This window comes from Bactrocera neohumeralis, chromosome 5, assembly GCF_024586455.1.
Source record: "Bactrocera neohumeralis isolate Rockhampton chromosome 5, APGP_CSIRO_Bneo_wtdbg2-racon-allhic-juicebox.fasta_v2, whole genome shotgun sequence".
NCBI lineage: Eukaryota > Metazoa > Arthropoda > Insecta > Diptera > Tephritidae > Bactrocera > Bactrocera neohumeralis.
In genome coordinates, this window is record NC_065922.1 from 20,179,633 (window position 1) to 20,195,879 (window position 16,247).

At 35.0% G+C, this 16,247-nt stretch overlaps 1 protein-coding gene and 1 non-coding gene across 4 annotated transcripts in view; one reads left to right on the forward strand and one right to left on the reverse strand.

Moving 5' to 3' along the window:
* Window positions 1-16,247, reverse strand: part of LOC126758557 (TWiK family of potassium channels protein 9) — a 93,759-nt gene that overhangs the window by 6,011 nt on the left and 71,501 nt on the right. For all 3 annotated transcript variants that reach the window (XM_050472874.1, XM_050472875.1, XM_050472876.1), the window contains 6 exons: window positions 7,008-7,169; window positions 4,186-4,309; window positions 3,640-3,789; window positions 1,497-1,688; window positions 1,268-1,383; window positions 962-1,054 (listed from right to left, as the gene is read on the reverse strand). In XM_050472874.1, the coding sequence (XP_050328831.1) occupies window positions 962-1,054; window positions 1,268-1,383; window positions 1,497-1,688; window positions 3,640-3,789; window positions 4,186-4,309; window positions 7,008-7,169 (837 nt within the window). The remainder of the gene's footprint in view (window positions 1-961; window positions 1,055-1,267; window positions 1,384-1,496; window positions 1,689-3,639; window positions 3,790-4,185; window positions 4,310-7,007; window positions 7,170-16,247) is intronic.
* On the forward strand, window positions 6,595-6,666 carry Trnag-ucc (transfer RNA glycine (anticodon UCC)). The gene has a single exon. It is a non-coding gene; the product is annotated as a tRNA-Gly (tRNA).

Here is a 16,247-nt window from a genome sequence, read left to right on the forward strand (position 1 = left end):
ATCTTGTCACACTTGGAATCTCCAATTCTCTCATCGAAATTAAGTAAAGGTATTAATTGTTCCATTTTGGAATTAAAACAAATACCTCAAAAATAATATTAGCTTTGAAATCAAACTTAGAAGAAAGAAAATATCAAGGTATCATTGAGGAACTGTCCAAAACCGCTTAGGCCTTCACAAAGTAGAGGAATTGGGTGTTCCTATAGGAGAATGATTATTTGTATATTTGCAAAACTGCGACCCATTTTGAAAGGGAAACATAGTTAAACGAAAGACAATGATAAAGCTTCAGTGAGTAACGCGTCAACTTTGTGAATTTTCTAGTTAGAGATCACAAGTTTTTATTGCCAAATCTAAGTCCAGAATTTGTATGAGAGAGTAACAATGAAAAATTGCCTTGCACTTCTGTGAAATTTGCTGACCAAACTATGTAAAGCGTGCTGTGTCGACTAACAGAGAGAAGTTTTTATGAGTCAGCAAGAAAGTTCTCAATGAGATTTGGTGTTAAAGCAACCGCCAATAGTGAAGTTCGCATAAGATGGCCAGATGAGTTTACGAATTCAACTCAACTCTTTTAATGGTAGTAAGTCAGTTTAGGTGTCGGTTTTGGAAAGGTGATAGAACTGTCGGGATTTGATTATAGAACTCATCAACTAAGAATAAGTCATAAGATGAAGAGCTGTAATATGCCACTAATCCTCCATGATTGTCTGAGTTCGAGTCTTAACAAACTTTTTCATTAGTATGCTATTTACATATTTACATTATGGAAAATATACATTATATACATACAGTTATGTATATTATGCTATAATTATTTCATTAACCAATAATCCATATTAAAAACCAACTATTCGCAATAGTTTTTGTTTATCGAAACGAGATACCCTTAAACTATCTATACAATTAAAACTCCCCGCTAACTTTCGCTATGTGCGACTACACATACAAACATACATACCGTTAATACTTTCTGCAAGGCCATGTAGTCCAAGCCATAGCCAGCAGTTTCGCCTAGACGCCGCAAAGTCTCCGCCATCGGACCGGAAAGTTCCTAGAAACAATAAAAAAGACAAAAAAAAAAACAAGAAAAACAAAAAAGCAGATGAAAAACGAATTGGAAAAAGAGCGCATACACGCAGACAATAACAAAAGCGAACAAAGAAGAAAAGTGATACAAAAGTTTCATAATTGATTTAGCGCAAACGCTTCGAGAATTTATTGCCATGCAGCTAATAATAACCGTTACGCAGCATGCAACACTCACTTGCAGCTTCGCCCAACTGGTGGCATATTGCCGACGCACCAGCTCGATAATGGTGGATGTTAGCGCCAGACCGATGAGAATGTATAAAGTGCAGAGCAGCATGTAATTCGGTTTTTCTGCGATGAAAGAAAAATAAAAAGAAAATAAAATAAATTGAGATGGTAATGAGTGCAAGAGTGAAGGGAGAGAAGTAGTGACAAAAGCGCCAAAGCATGGCGGCTGTACATACTCGGCACTAGATCGCCGAAACCGATGGTTGTCATTGTGATGAAGCAAAAGTAGAATCCGTCAAAGAATGTCCAGTCATCTTCCCACAGCAGCAGCAACCAAGCGCCCGCAGCCAAGTAGACGCCCAGAAAACAAACGGCCAAAACGGCGTAGAACCATGTTTTGCCAATGAAATTCGTAAAGCTCGGAAATTCTGTGTAAAAGATGTTATAAACAGAAAATATAAGATGAGAGAAATATAAAGGATGCGCTCGTAAGTAATGCCCTAAGCGCTGTGCATTTATACTTGACTACACATATGGACAAAATAATAAGTAAAATTGCTATAAAATGGAGTATAAGAAAGGTAAGACGAGTCTCTTGGTAACTGGTCTCTGAATATCCATATTATGAGTCTGATGAATGAGGCAGAGAAGCCTGGGCCTCTGAAATACTATTCGAAGACCCTTAGAATATATCTAGAAGTAATTTTTTAGGCCTTTGAGAATCTTCAAGGTTTACTAATTAGAAGATAACGATCATATTTAAGACTTTAAGCGCTTGAAAATAACTTAAAACTAAGAAGATCCGTTAGAAGAATGTTAGCCTAAACGAAGTGAAATAAATATTACTTTTTAATTTAAGTATAATTTCGTCTTCATAGATCCAGGTACTGAGTAGTAATGATGAACTTTCGTGTGAGTTTCCATGGTTTTACTTTAGCGGATATTGAAGCTTCTAAAGTTAAGTTTTCTTGTCCTAGTTTAAGACAACGGATGATGTCTGGTTCTTAAAATGTCTTGGTTATCAAAGACTAAAATTTTCAATAAGTACTAGACGAGGCTTATGTGGATGGGGCGCAGTCGCTGGAGAAGATACGCAGTACGCTATTTCAGGAATGATCAACCTTAGAAGAAAGGAAAGGAGCTCTCCTTAGACCATAGTTTTAGTCAATCGGATTATTGTGGCGTTTTTCTAGCAGAGCTAGTCGCCATTAAGGTAGCAGTATACGTATTGCTCGAAAATGCACCGTCTTTCTAAGAGCAGAGCGAAAATAAATACCAGCTTTGAGTTCGCCCATTGTGCGCTCACAGTTAGTCAAGCAGTGTTTGTTCTTACTAAAGGTAGCTAGAACCTACTTCATTATTATATTTGCTTGGATGCGCAGTCCTAGCGGACTCACCAGAAACTGCGAAGCCGATGAGAACCCAAGTTGCCCTGTCTCGATTGCATTGGCGGGGAAAGAGTCCGGTCTCCGTCGTCCTCGCGTGATTTGGCTTAGTACAGACTGCATGATATTCACTAAATTTGTTGTTCTCAGTAAGATTTACCTTACGGCAATACTTTTGCGTCTTAGTCTTGGAACTCTGGAATTCGCATGGGTTGGCTTAGTTTAGAGAGCAAAAGATGTTGTTCGCAGTAAGGTTTACTTTACCGTATTAATACATTATCTAATAGGCGCGCATGAAGCTGATAATCTTCACGAACCCTAACTTTAAAACTTGTGGAAACATCCTGAAACTTTCTCCGCCCATGTCCAGTTTCTTCAAGATTGTGGTTGAAACATCTGGGCAGTCATATCTTCGGCGAACCTGAAGCAATTGGTATTAGCCGTCTCAACAAACTTGTGGGAGGTTCAAAGCGGTTTGCCGAGTTTTGAGAGTCCAGGGTAATTTTTTATGACTCAGAGTACCTACTTTAAATACTAAACATTTATGATAACTACGAGATGCGATGGAAGAAAAAGTTATAGAAAACTCCTCTGACTTTGATAGTATATCTTTGAAGTATCTATTATCTAACTCGAGCAGTCTAAAAAATATGTTTCTGTTCACTTCTTTCTTTCCATTTGGAACTATCTGGTAACAAAGACGGTGAGGGTTTGAGTTCCAATTACTAAGGAAGATCAGTTTATCTAAGATTTGATTTCTGGAAGTAGTTGTGTATATTTTTTATGGAACAAAATATGCTAGGCCAGTTTAGATTGATCTAATGAAATAACCTGTATGGAATTTTATCAAGTTTTCCCTCCAGAATAGCAACACTATTATCCGAATCTATCTAAGCCATAATATAACTCAACTGTACTTATTATTTCGACCGCAGCTGTATTATACCTGTATAATAATGAACACTTTCGGGAAGTCCATTGTCGCACTACTTACTTGGCATATATTTGCCCAACACTGAGACGGCCGTCGCGAAGAGCCGACCCCAATCTGCGATGACGGTGAGCGTAAATGGAATGCCGATCAGAGCGAAGCAAATGCAGAAAGCACGTCCGCCCGTCGTTACGGGCACTATGTTGCCATAACCTAAAAACAACGGTAAAATGTAAATATATATTTTATGCGCCTGCAGGATGAAAACAACAGCAACAACACACACATATATTTATATTATATTAAAAAGGATGCCAACAGTGTGCCGAAAGGGAAAAGCGGAGAGAAAAGTTTTTCTTGTTCGCAGCATGACTTACTCTCTCTTCCCCTGAAGTGCAGACGCTTATAACGAGGCATGTGTTATATTTGTCTGCCTGTTTATTATTCACTTGTGTTTTTGTTTATATTTCAGGCGAACATCTTCATGCAAAAATAATATTTCAAATTGCTTTTGTTGTCGAGGCTTTCAGGCACAGTGGGAACTGTTGCTCTTAGCATTTATGTCTGTGTGTGTGTATGTGTGTATCGTGGCGTTGCTTGGGCACTTACCTATTGTCGTTAACACAGTCGATGAGAAGAACACAGCTTGTAAAATGCTCCAGCGCTCATAGGGCTCTGGAAAGTCTTTATCGGCCTCAATGAGTAGACCACCCTCGGCGGCTTCCTGCACGGCCTGCGTGAGCGATAATGTGTTGTTTATTATTAATATTTACACATAAGGGTTTAGTTAGGCGTGTATGGGTGGGTTGATAGGTAAATTTTAGTTGACATGATATGTGTAATGGCTTTGTCTTGTTTCGGCGAATTTACATAAATTAATTATTTTTGTGGTTTCATGTATAAATACTGAAAATTATTGAGCTTTGAGGTAATTTGCTTAGAGTTTCTAATTTATTTCGAATAAATTTTATTATTATTATTCGATTATTATTTATTATTATTATTCTATTATAATTTTTTTAGATTCCGTCAAAAAATCGGATTTCGAATTTTTAAACCCCTAACCTTCATGACAAAGATGAATGTAGTTTCCTCATAAAACATGTATATTATTAGGAGAGAGGCATAAACTAGTCAGAAACAAATACTCAAGTAATTATAATTTCGAGTAAAGCAATGCAATCTTCGAGATTTTTTATCTGATTCCGAACAAATTTCAGAATATAGAAGATTAAAAAAATACCAAAAAAAGTGTTAACTTCGGCTGCACCGAAGCTGAAAAACCTTTCCCAGGTTCATTTATTAAAACATAAACGGTACAAAAAAGACCTTTAACTTGAATTTGATTGGCAGGTTTAATTGGCGGCTATATGTAGTCGCTGATTAGTCTGATTACGGCGGCTCCAAATAATGACCAAAAGTGCAAAATTTCGCTCAACATCACTAAAACTGTAGCCATGTTCACCTACAAATGGAGTGCAGATGTTTTACGTGGGAGCCTGCCGTCGACGGCCTCACCCCATAGTGCTAAGGTGAACACGGGCCAAACCAATTGATGGAATGGACACCTAACTCCTCCTTGGTCGGGTTCGAGGCCGAACTAAAACCTCTTCCGTACTTTCGGTCTGCAACCGTGTCGGTATGCGACTTCACACTGAATTGACACAAGGTCAGTTCTCCCCGCACTTGGGTTTAAACTACAGCTACCATGAATCTCTTTGAAGATCCGACCGCAATGAGCAGATTAGAACGAACTCCAAGGGCTTACTGCTCCCTGTGGTACCAGATTTAAGTCAGATCTGTAACCAAAGCTAACAAGCAACAAAAGTACGTGTGGATTGCTGCCTGACTAATAACGCATATTTTGCTTATTGACGAAGCCATTCAGCCAGAAATGGGCCTCAACGCTGAAGATGATTTTTCGATGAAAATCCGGATCATTTTCAAGTTGTTGCCCAGCCCAAATCACGAACATACGACGATTCTGGTGGCCAAGCGGCTCCAGTTCTTTCGTAAATTTGATCTTGCAAGGATGTAGCTCAAGATCTTGCGCAAAATTCGATACAACGACGTCACAGAGATGCCCAACACTTGAAAACGACGTGTGAGAGACTGATTTGGGTCTTCCGCAATTGATGCGCCAGCGGTAGCAATATTCTCGACACTACGGCCGCTTATTTGTCTCACTGGCATGGGAACATTTTGTACTGTGCCTGTGGACTCAAATGTTTCCGCTAGACGCTCAATTGTTGATTTGACAGGACGATTATGACGACCATAAATTGGACGTAGCGCTCTTAAAGTTGAGGCTCCGAATTTTGGCAGTAAATTTTAATAATTTCGACTTGTTGTTGGATCGTATATCTTTCCATGATGAAATAGCAAACCTTACTTAAGAGAAATGTCAAAAGAGCGGGAAAAATATGACGTCGTTTGCTGCCCTATTCGTCTACTTTTGTAGCGTCCCTATTGGAAACCCGTTATTTCCAGTTGAGCACCTATTCGACTCATGACTGGTGACATTTGTTCAAACTGCATATTATGGCGCTATTTTTTTTTCAAAGCCAAAAACAATAGACACAGTGCATTTTTGTAGATTTTAGGCTCCTCGTACGAAAGGCTTGATTTACCGCGGGCAAATGCTTAGCACCCCCTTTCCTCCTTTTTACTTCTAATTGTAACAAACTTCGTGGTAAACTTAATTTGTTCAGGTTATAAAATCACTAAAAGAGCTGAGTTAAATATTTGATTGAGAACACTTTAATACATACACATGTATAATAATTTTTATAAATTAAATATTGTGACATTTTTCGATGCTTGGAAGTCATCATGTACCACAATGAGGTCATTGGCGCGCTCTCTTATCTCAAACAAAAATACAACTCAGCAATAAATTTTTATTATCTCATTGAGCGTCGTTTAGTGCACAAACTATTTTTTAGCTTTGATTAAGCTGCAAAAGCGTGAATTATAGTGTGACTCGGATGGAAGCTGACTGAAGCGATTGCTGATGTGGCGTTGGTGGTGTAATGGTCAGCATAGTTGCCTTCCAAGCAGTTGATCCGGGTTCGATTCCCGGCCTACGCACAAGTTATTTTTTGCATTTTTATGTTTCGGTATAATAATTTTTAAACATAATTAACTTTTTAAACAGAAAACATAACACTAATAAGTAAATAAAACGAAGTCAAGCCAGTTATCTCTAACAAGTTGTTCCTACTCGTCCCACATAGGCCAGTGCTGAAGCTTTTGAAAAGTGTAAGAAGCGATAAAAATTTATATTAGGAGTAAATTTATTGGAACAGAGAGATAAAATAACAAAAATGAAAGGATCAAAGTGAAAATATGCTGTCAATAATTTTCTAACCACCCCTCCATACTCACAAAAAACCAATTTTTGAAATCTTCGCTCTTTTGACTATACTTACCACCTCATATTTTGCTAATTCCTTCGCTATCAGCTCGTTAAAATTTAACACATCTGTATTATTCAATATGGTCGTGATGAATTTTTCGCGATGTGTCTTTACAACACCCTTCAAATACTGTAAACGTTCCAATTCCGCAGGACGTTCCAGTTGACGGAAGACCTGAAACGAAAAAAACAAAACAAAACAACAACTATAAATAAATTGTGTAAAGAAAGTTTATAAATATAATCATAACAGACTAAAGCTTCGCGCGCTATTTTCAGCTTTTATTTACCGTTGTGGACCACAAAGCAAAGAAAAAAAAGAAAAACAAACAAAAGACAAAAATTCGCCTGGAAATCACCAAGAATTCTTCTGTGCTGCATATTTGCAAGATCTCTCGCTGTGTCTGTTGTTTATCTCGCGCTACTCACGGACAGCTCGTTTCAAGCAAAGCAGACAGCTGTTTGCCCTGCGGCGCGAGGAGACCGGGTATACTAAAGAGTCTATTGTGTATTTGAATGGCTTCCCGCGAATTTGACGGATTACTTGATCATTTGGGAAAACAGAGCTGATTTGTGCCGTCGTGCTTCTGCTTTGTGCATCAAATCGTATTTTTATGAACTTATGAAACATTAGGTACGACTATCCGGCATTTGAAAGCGTGTGAAAACATGTGTGTGTGTGCCCATTTGCTATTTTCGTTTATGGTTTTGTGTTCGTTTTGCGGTTTTGCGGTAATTTTGTGTTTGAAAAGTCTTTATTGATCTTTTATGCGAGTGCAGTTAGTCTGAGATAGCAATAAATAGATAATTAGGACAATGCTTTTGTTTACACTTTTCGCCTTTATTCACATAATTAGTCTATTTAATCTTAAACATTAATTTTACAACGATAGAAAATTTTTTGAAAACATTGAAATGTTTTTTGGGTTATTTTTAGTATGAGAATTGGGTATTGAGTGCATCTTTTTGAGCTCAGGATTCTTGCACTCCTTGCCTACTAATAAAAGTCGAACAAAAAATAGAAAGGGATGATTATTACTCAAGGCCTTTGGATCCATCTACGTGTGTAGGGATCATATCACCACCATTGCGTAAAGCAAGTTCCTGGAATTGTTCAGAGTTCTGGATCTTTCTGACCATATCTGATATGGAAAGTGCAAAATGAATCACAGGTCACAGTACAAAACCTCTATTATTTTCTATCTAACAATGATTATTAGAATGATACCTAATAAATTTTGAACTCTGTTCTTAACCAAAAATTTATAAGAGCAATCAATTTGATAGAGTCAAAAATTGCATCGGCATTCTTTGACTTTTTAAGAATTGTAAAGTTATCGATTAATTATTATCGAACAAAATTTAACATAGAAACATATCGATTAAAATTTTATAATATCGATACTAAAACAGAAAATTCTCACTTTTTATAATAGAAAAGTTAAAGTCAGATATTTCTCATAAATCTGAAAAACGAATTAATAATTTTAATAATAAAGGCTGTTTATATCGATGACGTTTGAACACAAAACTCCTTGCAGTGACCACTACTATTCTTTGGAGATTCATAAACAATTTATTAGAGAAAAGAAAAATGTTTTATTAATAGATGATCCAGTGCCTAATTGATCTCTTTTGAGCCGTTTATGAGCGTTTTTGGGAAAACGTTGCACTGTGTTCAAGAACCTTTTGCTAATTCAAGAACCTTTTGCTAATTATCGAAAGACTCGAAAATTATTTGTCGGTTTTACATTAAATTTTCAGTTAATAATAAGATAATATACTTTAAAAAAATGCAATTAAATTTTTTGAAAACTCTGACTACCCTAAATGTTTAACCAAACGATTATAAAAAAATTGCTATGGTTTTTGAATGGTAATAATTTAATATTCTAAAATTTTTCTTAAGACTTTTGGAGTACCAGAAATATGTACCTACTTACTTTTTCAATAAAAGAATACTATAAATATTGTCTTAGGAAGTAATTTAACTCCTATCTATAATGTGAAAATGGACGAAATCGGATGAAAACCTCGTTCACTCCCATATAATGGTACTGTTCAAAACTACTAAAAGCACGATAAATCAATAACTAAATGCGCCAGAAACGTAACAACCCGCCAGTATGATATGTCAAAGCTTTATAGGGACCGGGGTAAAAATTGAGCGAGCCTTTTGCACCGTAGCACCGCCTACTTTTTACTGAAATCCCATATCTCGCAACCCGACTGACCGTTTTCAACAAAAGTTAGTATGTGGTATTATTTTTATATTTTTATGTCACATTGTGAAAATAAGCGAAATCGGACAATAACCACACCTACTTCCCACATAGCACAATTTTAAATTCTACTTGATTCTTTTACTTTTCAGTACACTAATCAAGAATCAATTAATATAATGGGACTAAACTTTGTACGAATAATGCCTTTAGTGCATGCCACCTTATGATCAAAAATTCTTCAATTCCAACAAAAATTGTTCAAGACCCTAGGTACCGATTATTTGGATCCCAGTACCAATAGTTGCCTTTTGATCGAAAATATCGGTCAATGTGTGAGTTATTTAATTGAAATTCAGGAATAGTACTTTCTCTGACAATGGTATGTCTGTATGTTAAAAATGCCATGAATCAGGTCATTACTTTCTTGAGCCTCCATATACCTAATATAAAGATTTTCGAAATTCCAGGTGACTTTATGCTGAATATATCAGCCAATATGTGAGTTATCTCAATGAAAATGAGAGAGCGTATTTTACTCATAACAGTGTATCTTTGCGCCGAACATAGACAAAATCCGACAAAAACTTGACCAACCTCCTATATAACTAATATCATGATTTTCGAAACTCCGGTTGACTTAACTCTATATGATTTATTTTTTTAGTATGTAACATGTCAATAGTATGTAGTATTTCGAAAAATTGATAAAATCTAGTCGATACTACCCCAGCTGCCATATACTGCATATAATGGTTTTCGTTTTTCTAACAAACCTTATGTCTCTGTCAGTATAGGAGTTATATATAGTATAGTATATGTACTCGTATATATAAAATTGCTTGGATTTCGATTCTCAGGTTGACGTTTTACACCATAAAGTATTTCCCTGGTTTTGATTTTTGTAAATTGCAAGAGTATAATATGTTTGGTTGCACCCGAACTTAGCCCCTCCTTACTTGTACTAAATGCGTTTGATATCAAAGATAATGCCTTGTGCGCAGCTAAAAGTATTTCTACATATTTATATCTTTTTAATAAATATAAACTGGTTTATTTAGAGATCAAAACATCGATTAATATCGATAAATATCAACGATTATCGATTATTAATAAATATAAATTAATCGAAGTACATTTTGGTATTGATAAAATATAAATGAGCATAGCATATAAGATTAAAGAATTTGAAAAATATGTAATTGAAAAGCATAAATTTACAATTTTAGAGTATACAGTAGAGGCCCGCTAATCCGGACACGGCCTAATCCGGATTCCACTGTAATCCGGACAGGGTTAAAAAATTCAAAATTTCTATTATGTCCCTTGTAATCGGGACCGACATTCTCTATCCGTATTCTCTAATCCGGATCACATTTATTATTCACTACATTCACTTTTATGATTTATTGTTTTAAGTTTTTTTTTGGAATATGTGTATTATTTGTTATAATAAACAAACAGAAATTTATAAATATTTTTTCTTAATACGAGTACATAGTTCTGATATGTCTTTGGTAATCCGGATTCCCTTATATTCCGGATAGGGGCCGGTTTTAATTGATCCGGATTAGCGGGCCTCTACTGTATGCTGAAAATTGTTTATAGAGAAAATATAGCGATCAACTCTTGTTCCGCTCATATCGGAATAGGAATGAGTTTTAACTCTATTGTCATTCCTAAATCCTAAAATCCTTTTAGTTTAGAGCAGAACGCAGGAGATCGATTGAACTACTTTCCCTTGGTAAAGTTAATCTTTCCGAAATAGAAGGAGCTTTCAAAGGACATTGTTCAATAAAGATTCATGCGGTAAAGCTAAAAATCTTGTCGGACGCAAATAGTTAAAGTTGTGGCGCGGAAGGTTAGGCTGAAACATCCCGGCGGTTTCTCCTGCATTGTCCAGCCGTTGCAAGGCTGAGATTGAAACTGACATTAACAGCCTTAACAAATTTGTGAGAGCCTACAAGACCTTTGTCGATTTGTGAGGATTTCATGTTCTAAGCTGTTCACGTGAGATTCCTGTTAGGATTGACCTAGTAAACTGATCCTAACCTAAACTAATGATGAAATAATAGTAGGTTCAAGTTGGGTCTGTACTCAAACAATTTTGAGGGCGAAAAAAAATTTAGTGGAATACCCAAAAATAAAATTGAAATATCCGACAATATGTTCAGTCAAAACCATAATCGAATATTGAAAGTATTTACAAAAGACTTTCCGAAATTAATTTCAAGTTCAAATTAATTTCAAGTTCGTCTCTTTTGCATTTATGGTGCAGAATTTTGCCGAGACTATTATTAGATCGAGGTATAACGAAAACTTTGTAATTATCTCATCTACAAAATTTATAGCATATTTATAGTATTGTTTACGAAATCTAATGATAGTGAGAACGGATATCTAAAAATTCGCCAACAACGTCATCGAATCTAATTGTTTTGTTGATGAATGCGTTTGCCTGGCAACATTTGTCTTAATTATTGTGCAAGTGTGTGCGCAATCTGCTAAGTTATATGTGTAAGCAGTAGAAAGTTTGTGTAGAGCAATTTAAATTATCCAATTCATTAATCTTATTTCATTCAGAAATAGCCAAAATTATTGGTGTAAACAAAAGTGCAAAATATTCGAAAAATGATTTATGGAAAAGTAAATTTTTCTTATTTTGTAAAATATTTATCTGCAATATTTGCGTTTATACAGTAAAGTAGTTTAAGACGACTAATTTGTAGGAGGAAAATTTTAGTTATAGTCATCTAAGTGGAAAATGATAATACAGGGTGGGCCATCTAACGTTTTAAATTTGAATTATCTATATTTCGACATTGGAAACGTCAAATACCATTCGGAAAGTGACAGATATTCAGTAAAAAGTCTAAAATTTACGAAATGGGTCGCTATTCACTAGAAGAAAACTGGGAAATGTTGAAAACTTGAAAAAAACCCGAGGATGGTCAATTTTACCGAAAAATCATATTTTCGGACGAGGCTCATTTCCACCTCGATGGTTACGTTAACAAGTAGAAGTGTCGCATTTGGGGCACAGAAAACCCGCGCGTAATCGTCGAGAAGCCAATGCACCCAGCACGAATCACTGTATGATGAGGATTTTAGTCTGGTGGAATCAACGGCCCATTTTTCTTCGAAAATGAAGAAGGAACCACCGTAACCATCAATGGTGAGCGACATCGCGCAATGTTAACCGAATTTTTCTTCAAGCAAATTGAAGAGGAAGACTTGGACAACATTTGGTTCCAGCAGGACGGCGCTACGTGCCATACAGCAAACGCTACACTCAATCTTTTACGCCCTATCTTCGAAAATCGCATAATCAGCAAAAGAGGTGATGTGAATTGGCCTCCCAGAAGCTGCGATTTAACTCCGTTGGACTATTTTCTGTGGTGAGCTGTTAAAGATAAATGTTACGCCAACCATCCAGAAACAATTCAAGATCTAAAGTACGAGATTCAAGCTGCTGTAGCTGCCATAAGGCTTGAAACCATCGAGAAAGTACTCCAAAATTGGGTGGATCGGATAAGCTACTGTAAACTCAACCGTGGTGGTCATTTGTCCGAAATTGTTTTCCACAAATAAATTTCATAAAACAGCCTTTTAAATAAATGTTAGACCTTTGAAAAATATCAAGCCGTTTTTTTATTGACTTTTTAAATTTAAAATTTTATATGGCCCACCCGTTATTTTGTTTTGGCACTGTGCTTCATCTCCATAAGGAGCTACTGAGCAAGGGAAGCTTTAAGTTGAGCTATTATCATATATATTTATATTTTTTATATATTATGATTGTATTTGGAAAAGAAAAAAAGAAAGTTCAAAGACGCGTCTTAAAATTTTTCATTCATATGATTGAATCAAAATTGAACCGGATTGAAAAAAAAATTTTTTTTCTCATATTAAAATTTTTTATTATCTCCTTTGAAAAGACTACTAAGGAAATGAAAGCATACCAACGTTTGGCTGGAATGGCCTTCAATGCTTTCAGCGATTTTTATTTTTTTGCTTAGTTTCGGCTCATTTTTGGAGCGCCATTCGATAGACTGTTGGACAGTTTTCGAGTCCTATTCATAAAACCATGCCTCGTTACCAATAATAATGCGTTATATGAATACAGGGTTCTCAACTACGTTGTAAAGCATCTCTTTCGCGATCTCTGCTTGACGTCGCTTTTGCAAAAGTTTTAGATCTCTTGGTACGAGCCTAGTATTGACACAAGATTGAAAATGAGATCCTTTGTTATCTCTCTGATGCCAACTCGACGATTTTTGAGCACTTTTTCGTTAACTTTTTTGATGTTTTCATCATTAACAGAAGTGGAAGGACGACTTATATGAGACAAGTTTTCGACGACTTCACGACCTTCACTGTATGTTTTTTGTCAACCAAATACTTGTGTTCGTGATAAAATTGACTCCTCAAAATCTTCTGCAACACTTTTTACGACTCCGAAGCAGTGATTTTATTGTAAACACCAAAATTCAAGTAAACTCGTTATTCAAGACTTTTTCCATAGTAAAAATCGCCAGAAAAAATGTTCGCATCGCAAACAGCTGCCGTTCTTACGACAGTCGACAAGTTGTGGTTCTTACGACAGCTGAAACGGACCCAGACTGTCAACTCGACAGAATTCTGCCGCTACAACAACAACAACATCGCACTAATTGTCAAATAGAGTTCAAACATCACAGGAACATAAAAAAGTTGTGATATTCTAGGCTAAATTTTTTTTTATATGGACCAGTCCGGGTCAAATTTGATCAGATGGTATAATCTCTTGAAATAACTGGTACTCCATACAACAAGATTCAAAAAATTTGATGCTTCAATTTCTCATATGTTCAGGGAGCACCTTGTTGTTTTCATGTTTCTAGTCACGTGACGACATTTGGTGAAGCAGAGAAATCAATAAAAAAGTCACGTTTTTGCTGCTATCCATAGGCCAACTGATAATAACCATAAGCATCATAAGTAGACTTTTTCATATATACATATGCATATACATACATACATATATGTTTCTAGTTGAAAATAAAAATACGTGCGTCTTGTAGTGACCTCGGTAACGCACTTATATGCTCTTAGTTGAATGCCTAAAATATGTAAATACATATAAAATATATGAGTAGGTGTGAACTTATAGGAATTAATATGCGCGAAGCATTTTCTTCGTATGTGGTTTATTCAATTTCTTGCATGTATCTTGGATATGCCGAAGGCTTATTATTCGTGAAAAGGGATAAATACAAAATTTTATGTCGTTAAGGCGAGTTTCAAGTTCTTCGTTTCAATAAGATAACATACAATAATATAAAACCTTAAATTAGATAAAAAATCAAATAAAAAATACTTGGCAACCCTATGTTAGGTAGTGAATACAGAAAATAATATTTTTTTAGTAAATGGGTGATCGACTACTAAAGCTGTAAAATAATGCCAATCATAATTTTATTAGGTGCTACTGTGAACTCCTTTACTTTAAACTTTTTGAGGAGAGTTGCCACCTTTTCATATTTTTTTAAACATTTTAATTCATAACCTGTGCTTACCACTACAACACTAACTGATGAGATGCATCAAATTGTCCATTGAAGACTAAAAAATTATAGTGATTTTTAGGAATGTTGCCAACTTTTTAAATTGTAATTCAATAAAATTTTGTAAACTTCGTATTTTAAAAAAGTAAATATAACATTTAAATGTGGAATGCAACCAAAAATCTTAAAAAAAAGCTTGTGGCTCAAACTATTTTCTGAGCAGAGTGGCCACATTTTTGAAATTTAACTTCAGTAAAATTGATAACGGTTATGTAGCATTGCAATACATCAAATTGAAGTGGTTTAAGAGCTAACTACGCTTGCATTAAACTAAAAATTTGAGCAGAGTTGCCACATGTTTATATTTTTAATTAACTTAAGTTCCTAAAATAAGTTAAGTATCATAATACTTACTGATGAGGTAAACTAAATTTTATGTTAAAGACATAAAACTAAAAAATAAAGCTGAAACTATTTTGGGGAATGTTGCCAACTATTTTAGATTTTATGTTCTATGTATAAATTATTAACTGTAAATACAATATCAAAATGACGGTATCGAAATAAAAAATATTGTTGTTGGAAAAATGTTGTGAGCAGAGTGGCAATATTTTTAAAAAATTTTTGAGGAGAACTGCCACCTGTTTATAAATTGTTATTCATTTAAGTCCCCAAGATAAGTTAAGCACTACAACATTTAAAAAAATTAAATCAAGTATTGAAAAAAAAAATGAATTTCGTTTGAACTATTTTCTAAAGAGTGGCCACCGGCATACAATTTAATTTCAGTAAAATCAGTAAAAAATGTAATATTACAAGATGAGTAACAAATTTAACCGATTTGTAAAAGCTGACAGTTGAAAATGTTTTCTGACAAGTGTGGCCACCTGTTTAAAATTTTAAATAAAACGAAATTGATAACGTTAAGTAGTATTACAATATGGGTATCAAACTAAAGTGGTTTAAGAAGAATTCTCTTTGGAATTACTTTCTGAGAGGAGTGGCCACCTGTTTAAAATTTTAATCTCAGTAAAATTAACGTCAATATAGTATTAGAGTAGCGTATCAAATGAAAGTGGTTTATATTTATATAGCTTGAATTATATTCTGAAAAGGGTTGCCACATGTTTTAAATTTAAAATTGAATAGAATTGATCAAGTAAACATTACGATATGAGTATCAAACAAAAGTGGCTTAAAAACCAGGTTTTTTTTTTTAAGAGTGGCCACCTGTTTAAAATTAAGCTTCAATAAAATTGATAAAGCGAACATAAAATCGCAATATATTTATCAAACTGAACAGCTTTACGAAAGTTTGCATTCGAAAAAAAGTTTAAGAGAAGAGTGGCCACCTATTTTAAAATTTTAGTTCAATAAAATTGATAACTTTAACTCAATATTGAAATATTGGTGTCAAGCTAAAGTGCTTTTAAGAAGTTTAGAATTGAAAATATTTTTGAGTAGAGTGGCCACCTGGTAGAAACT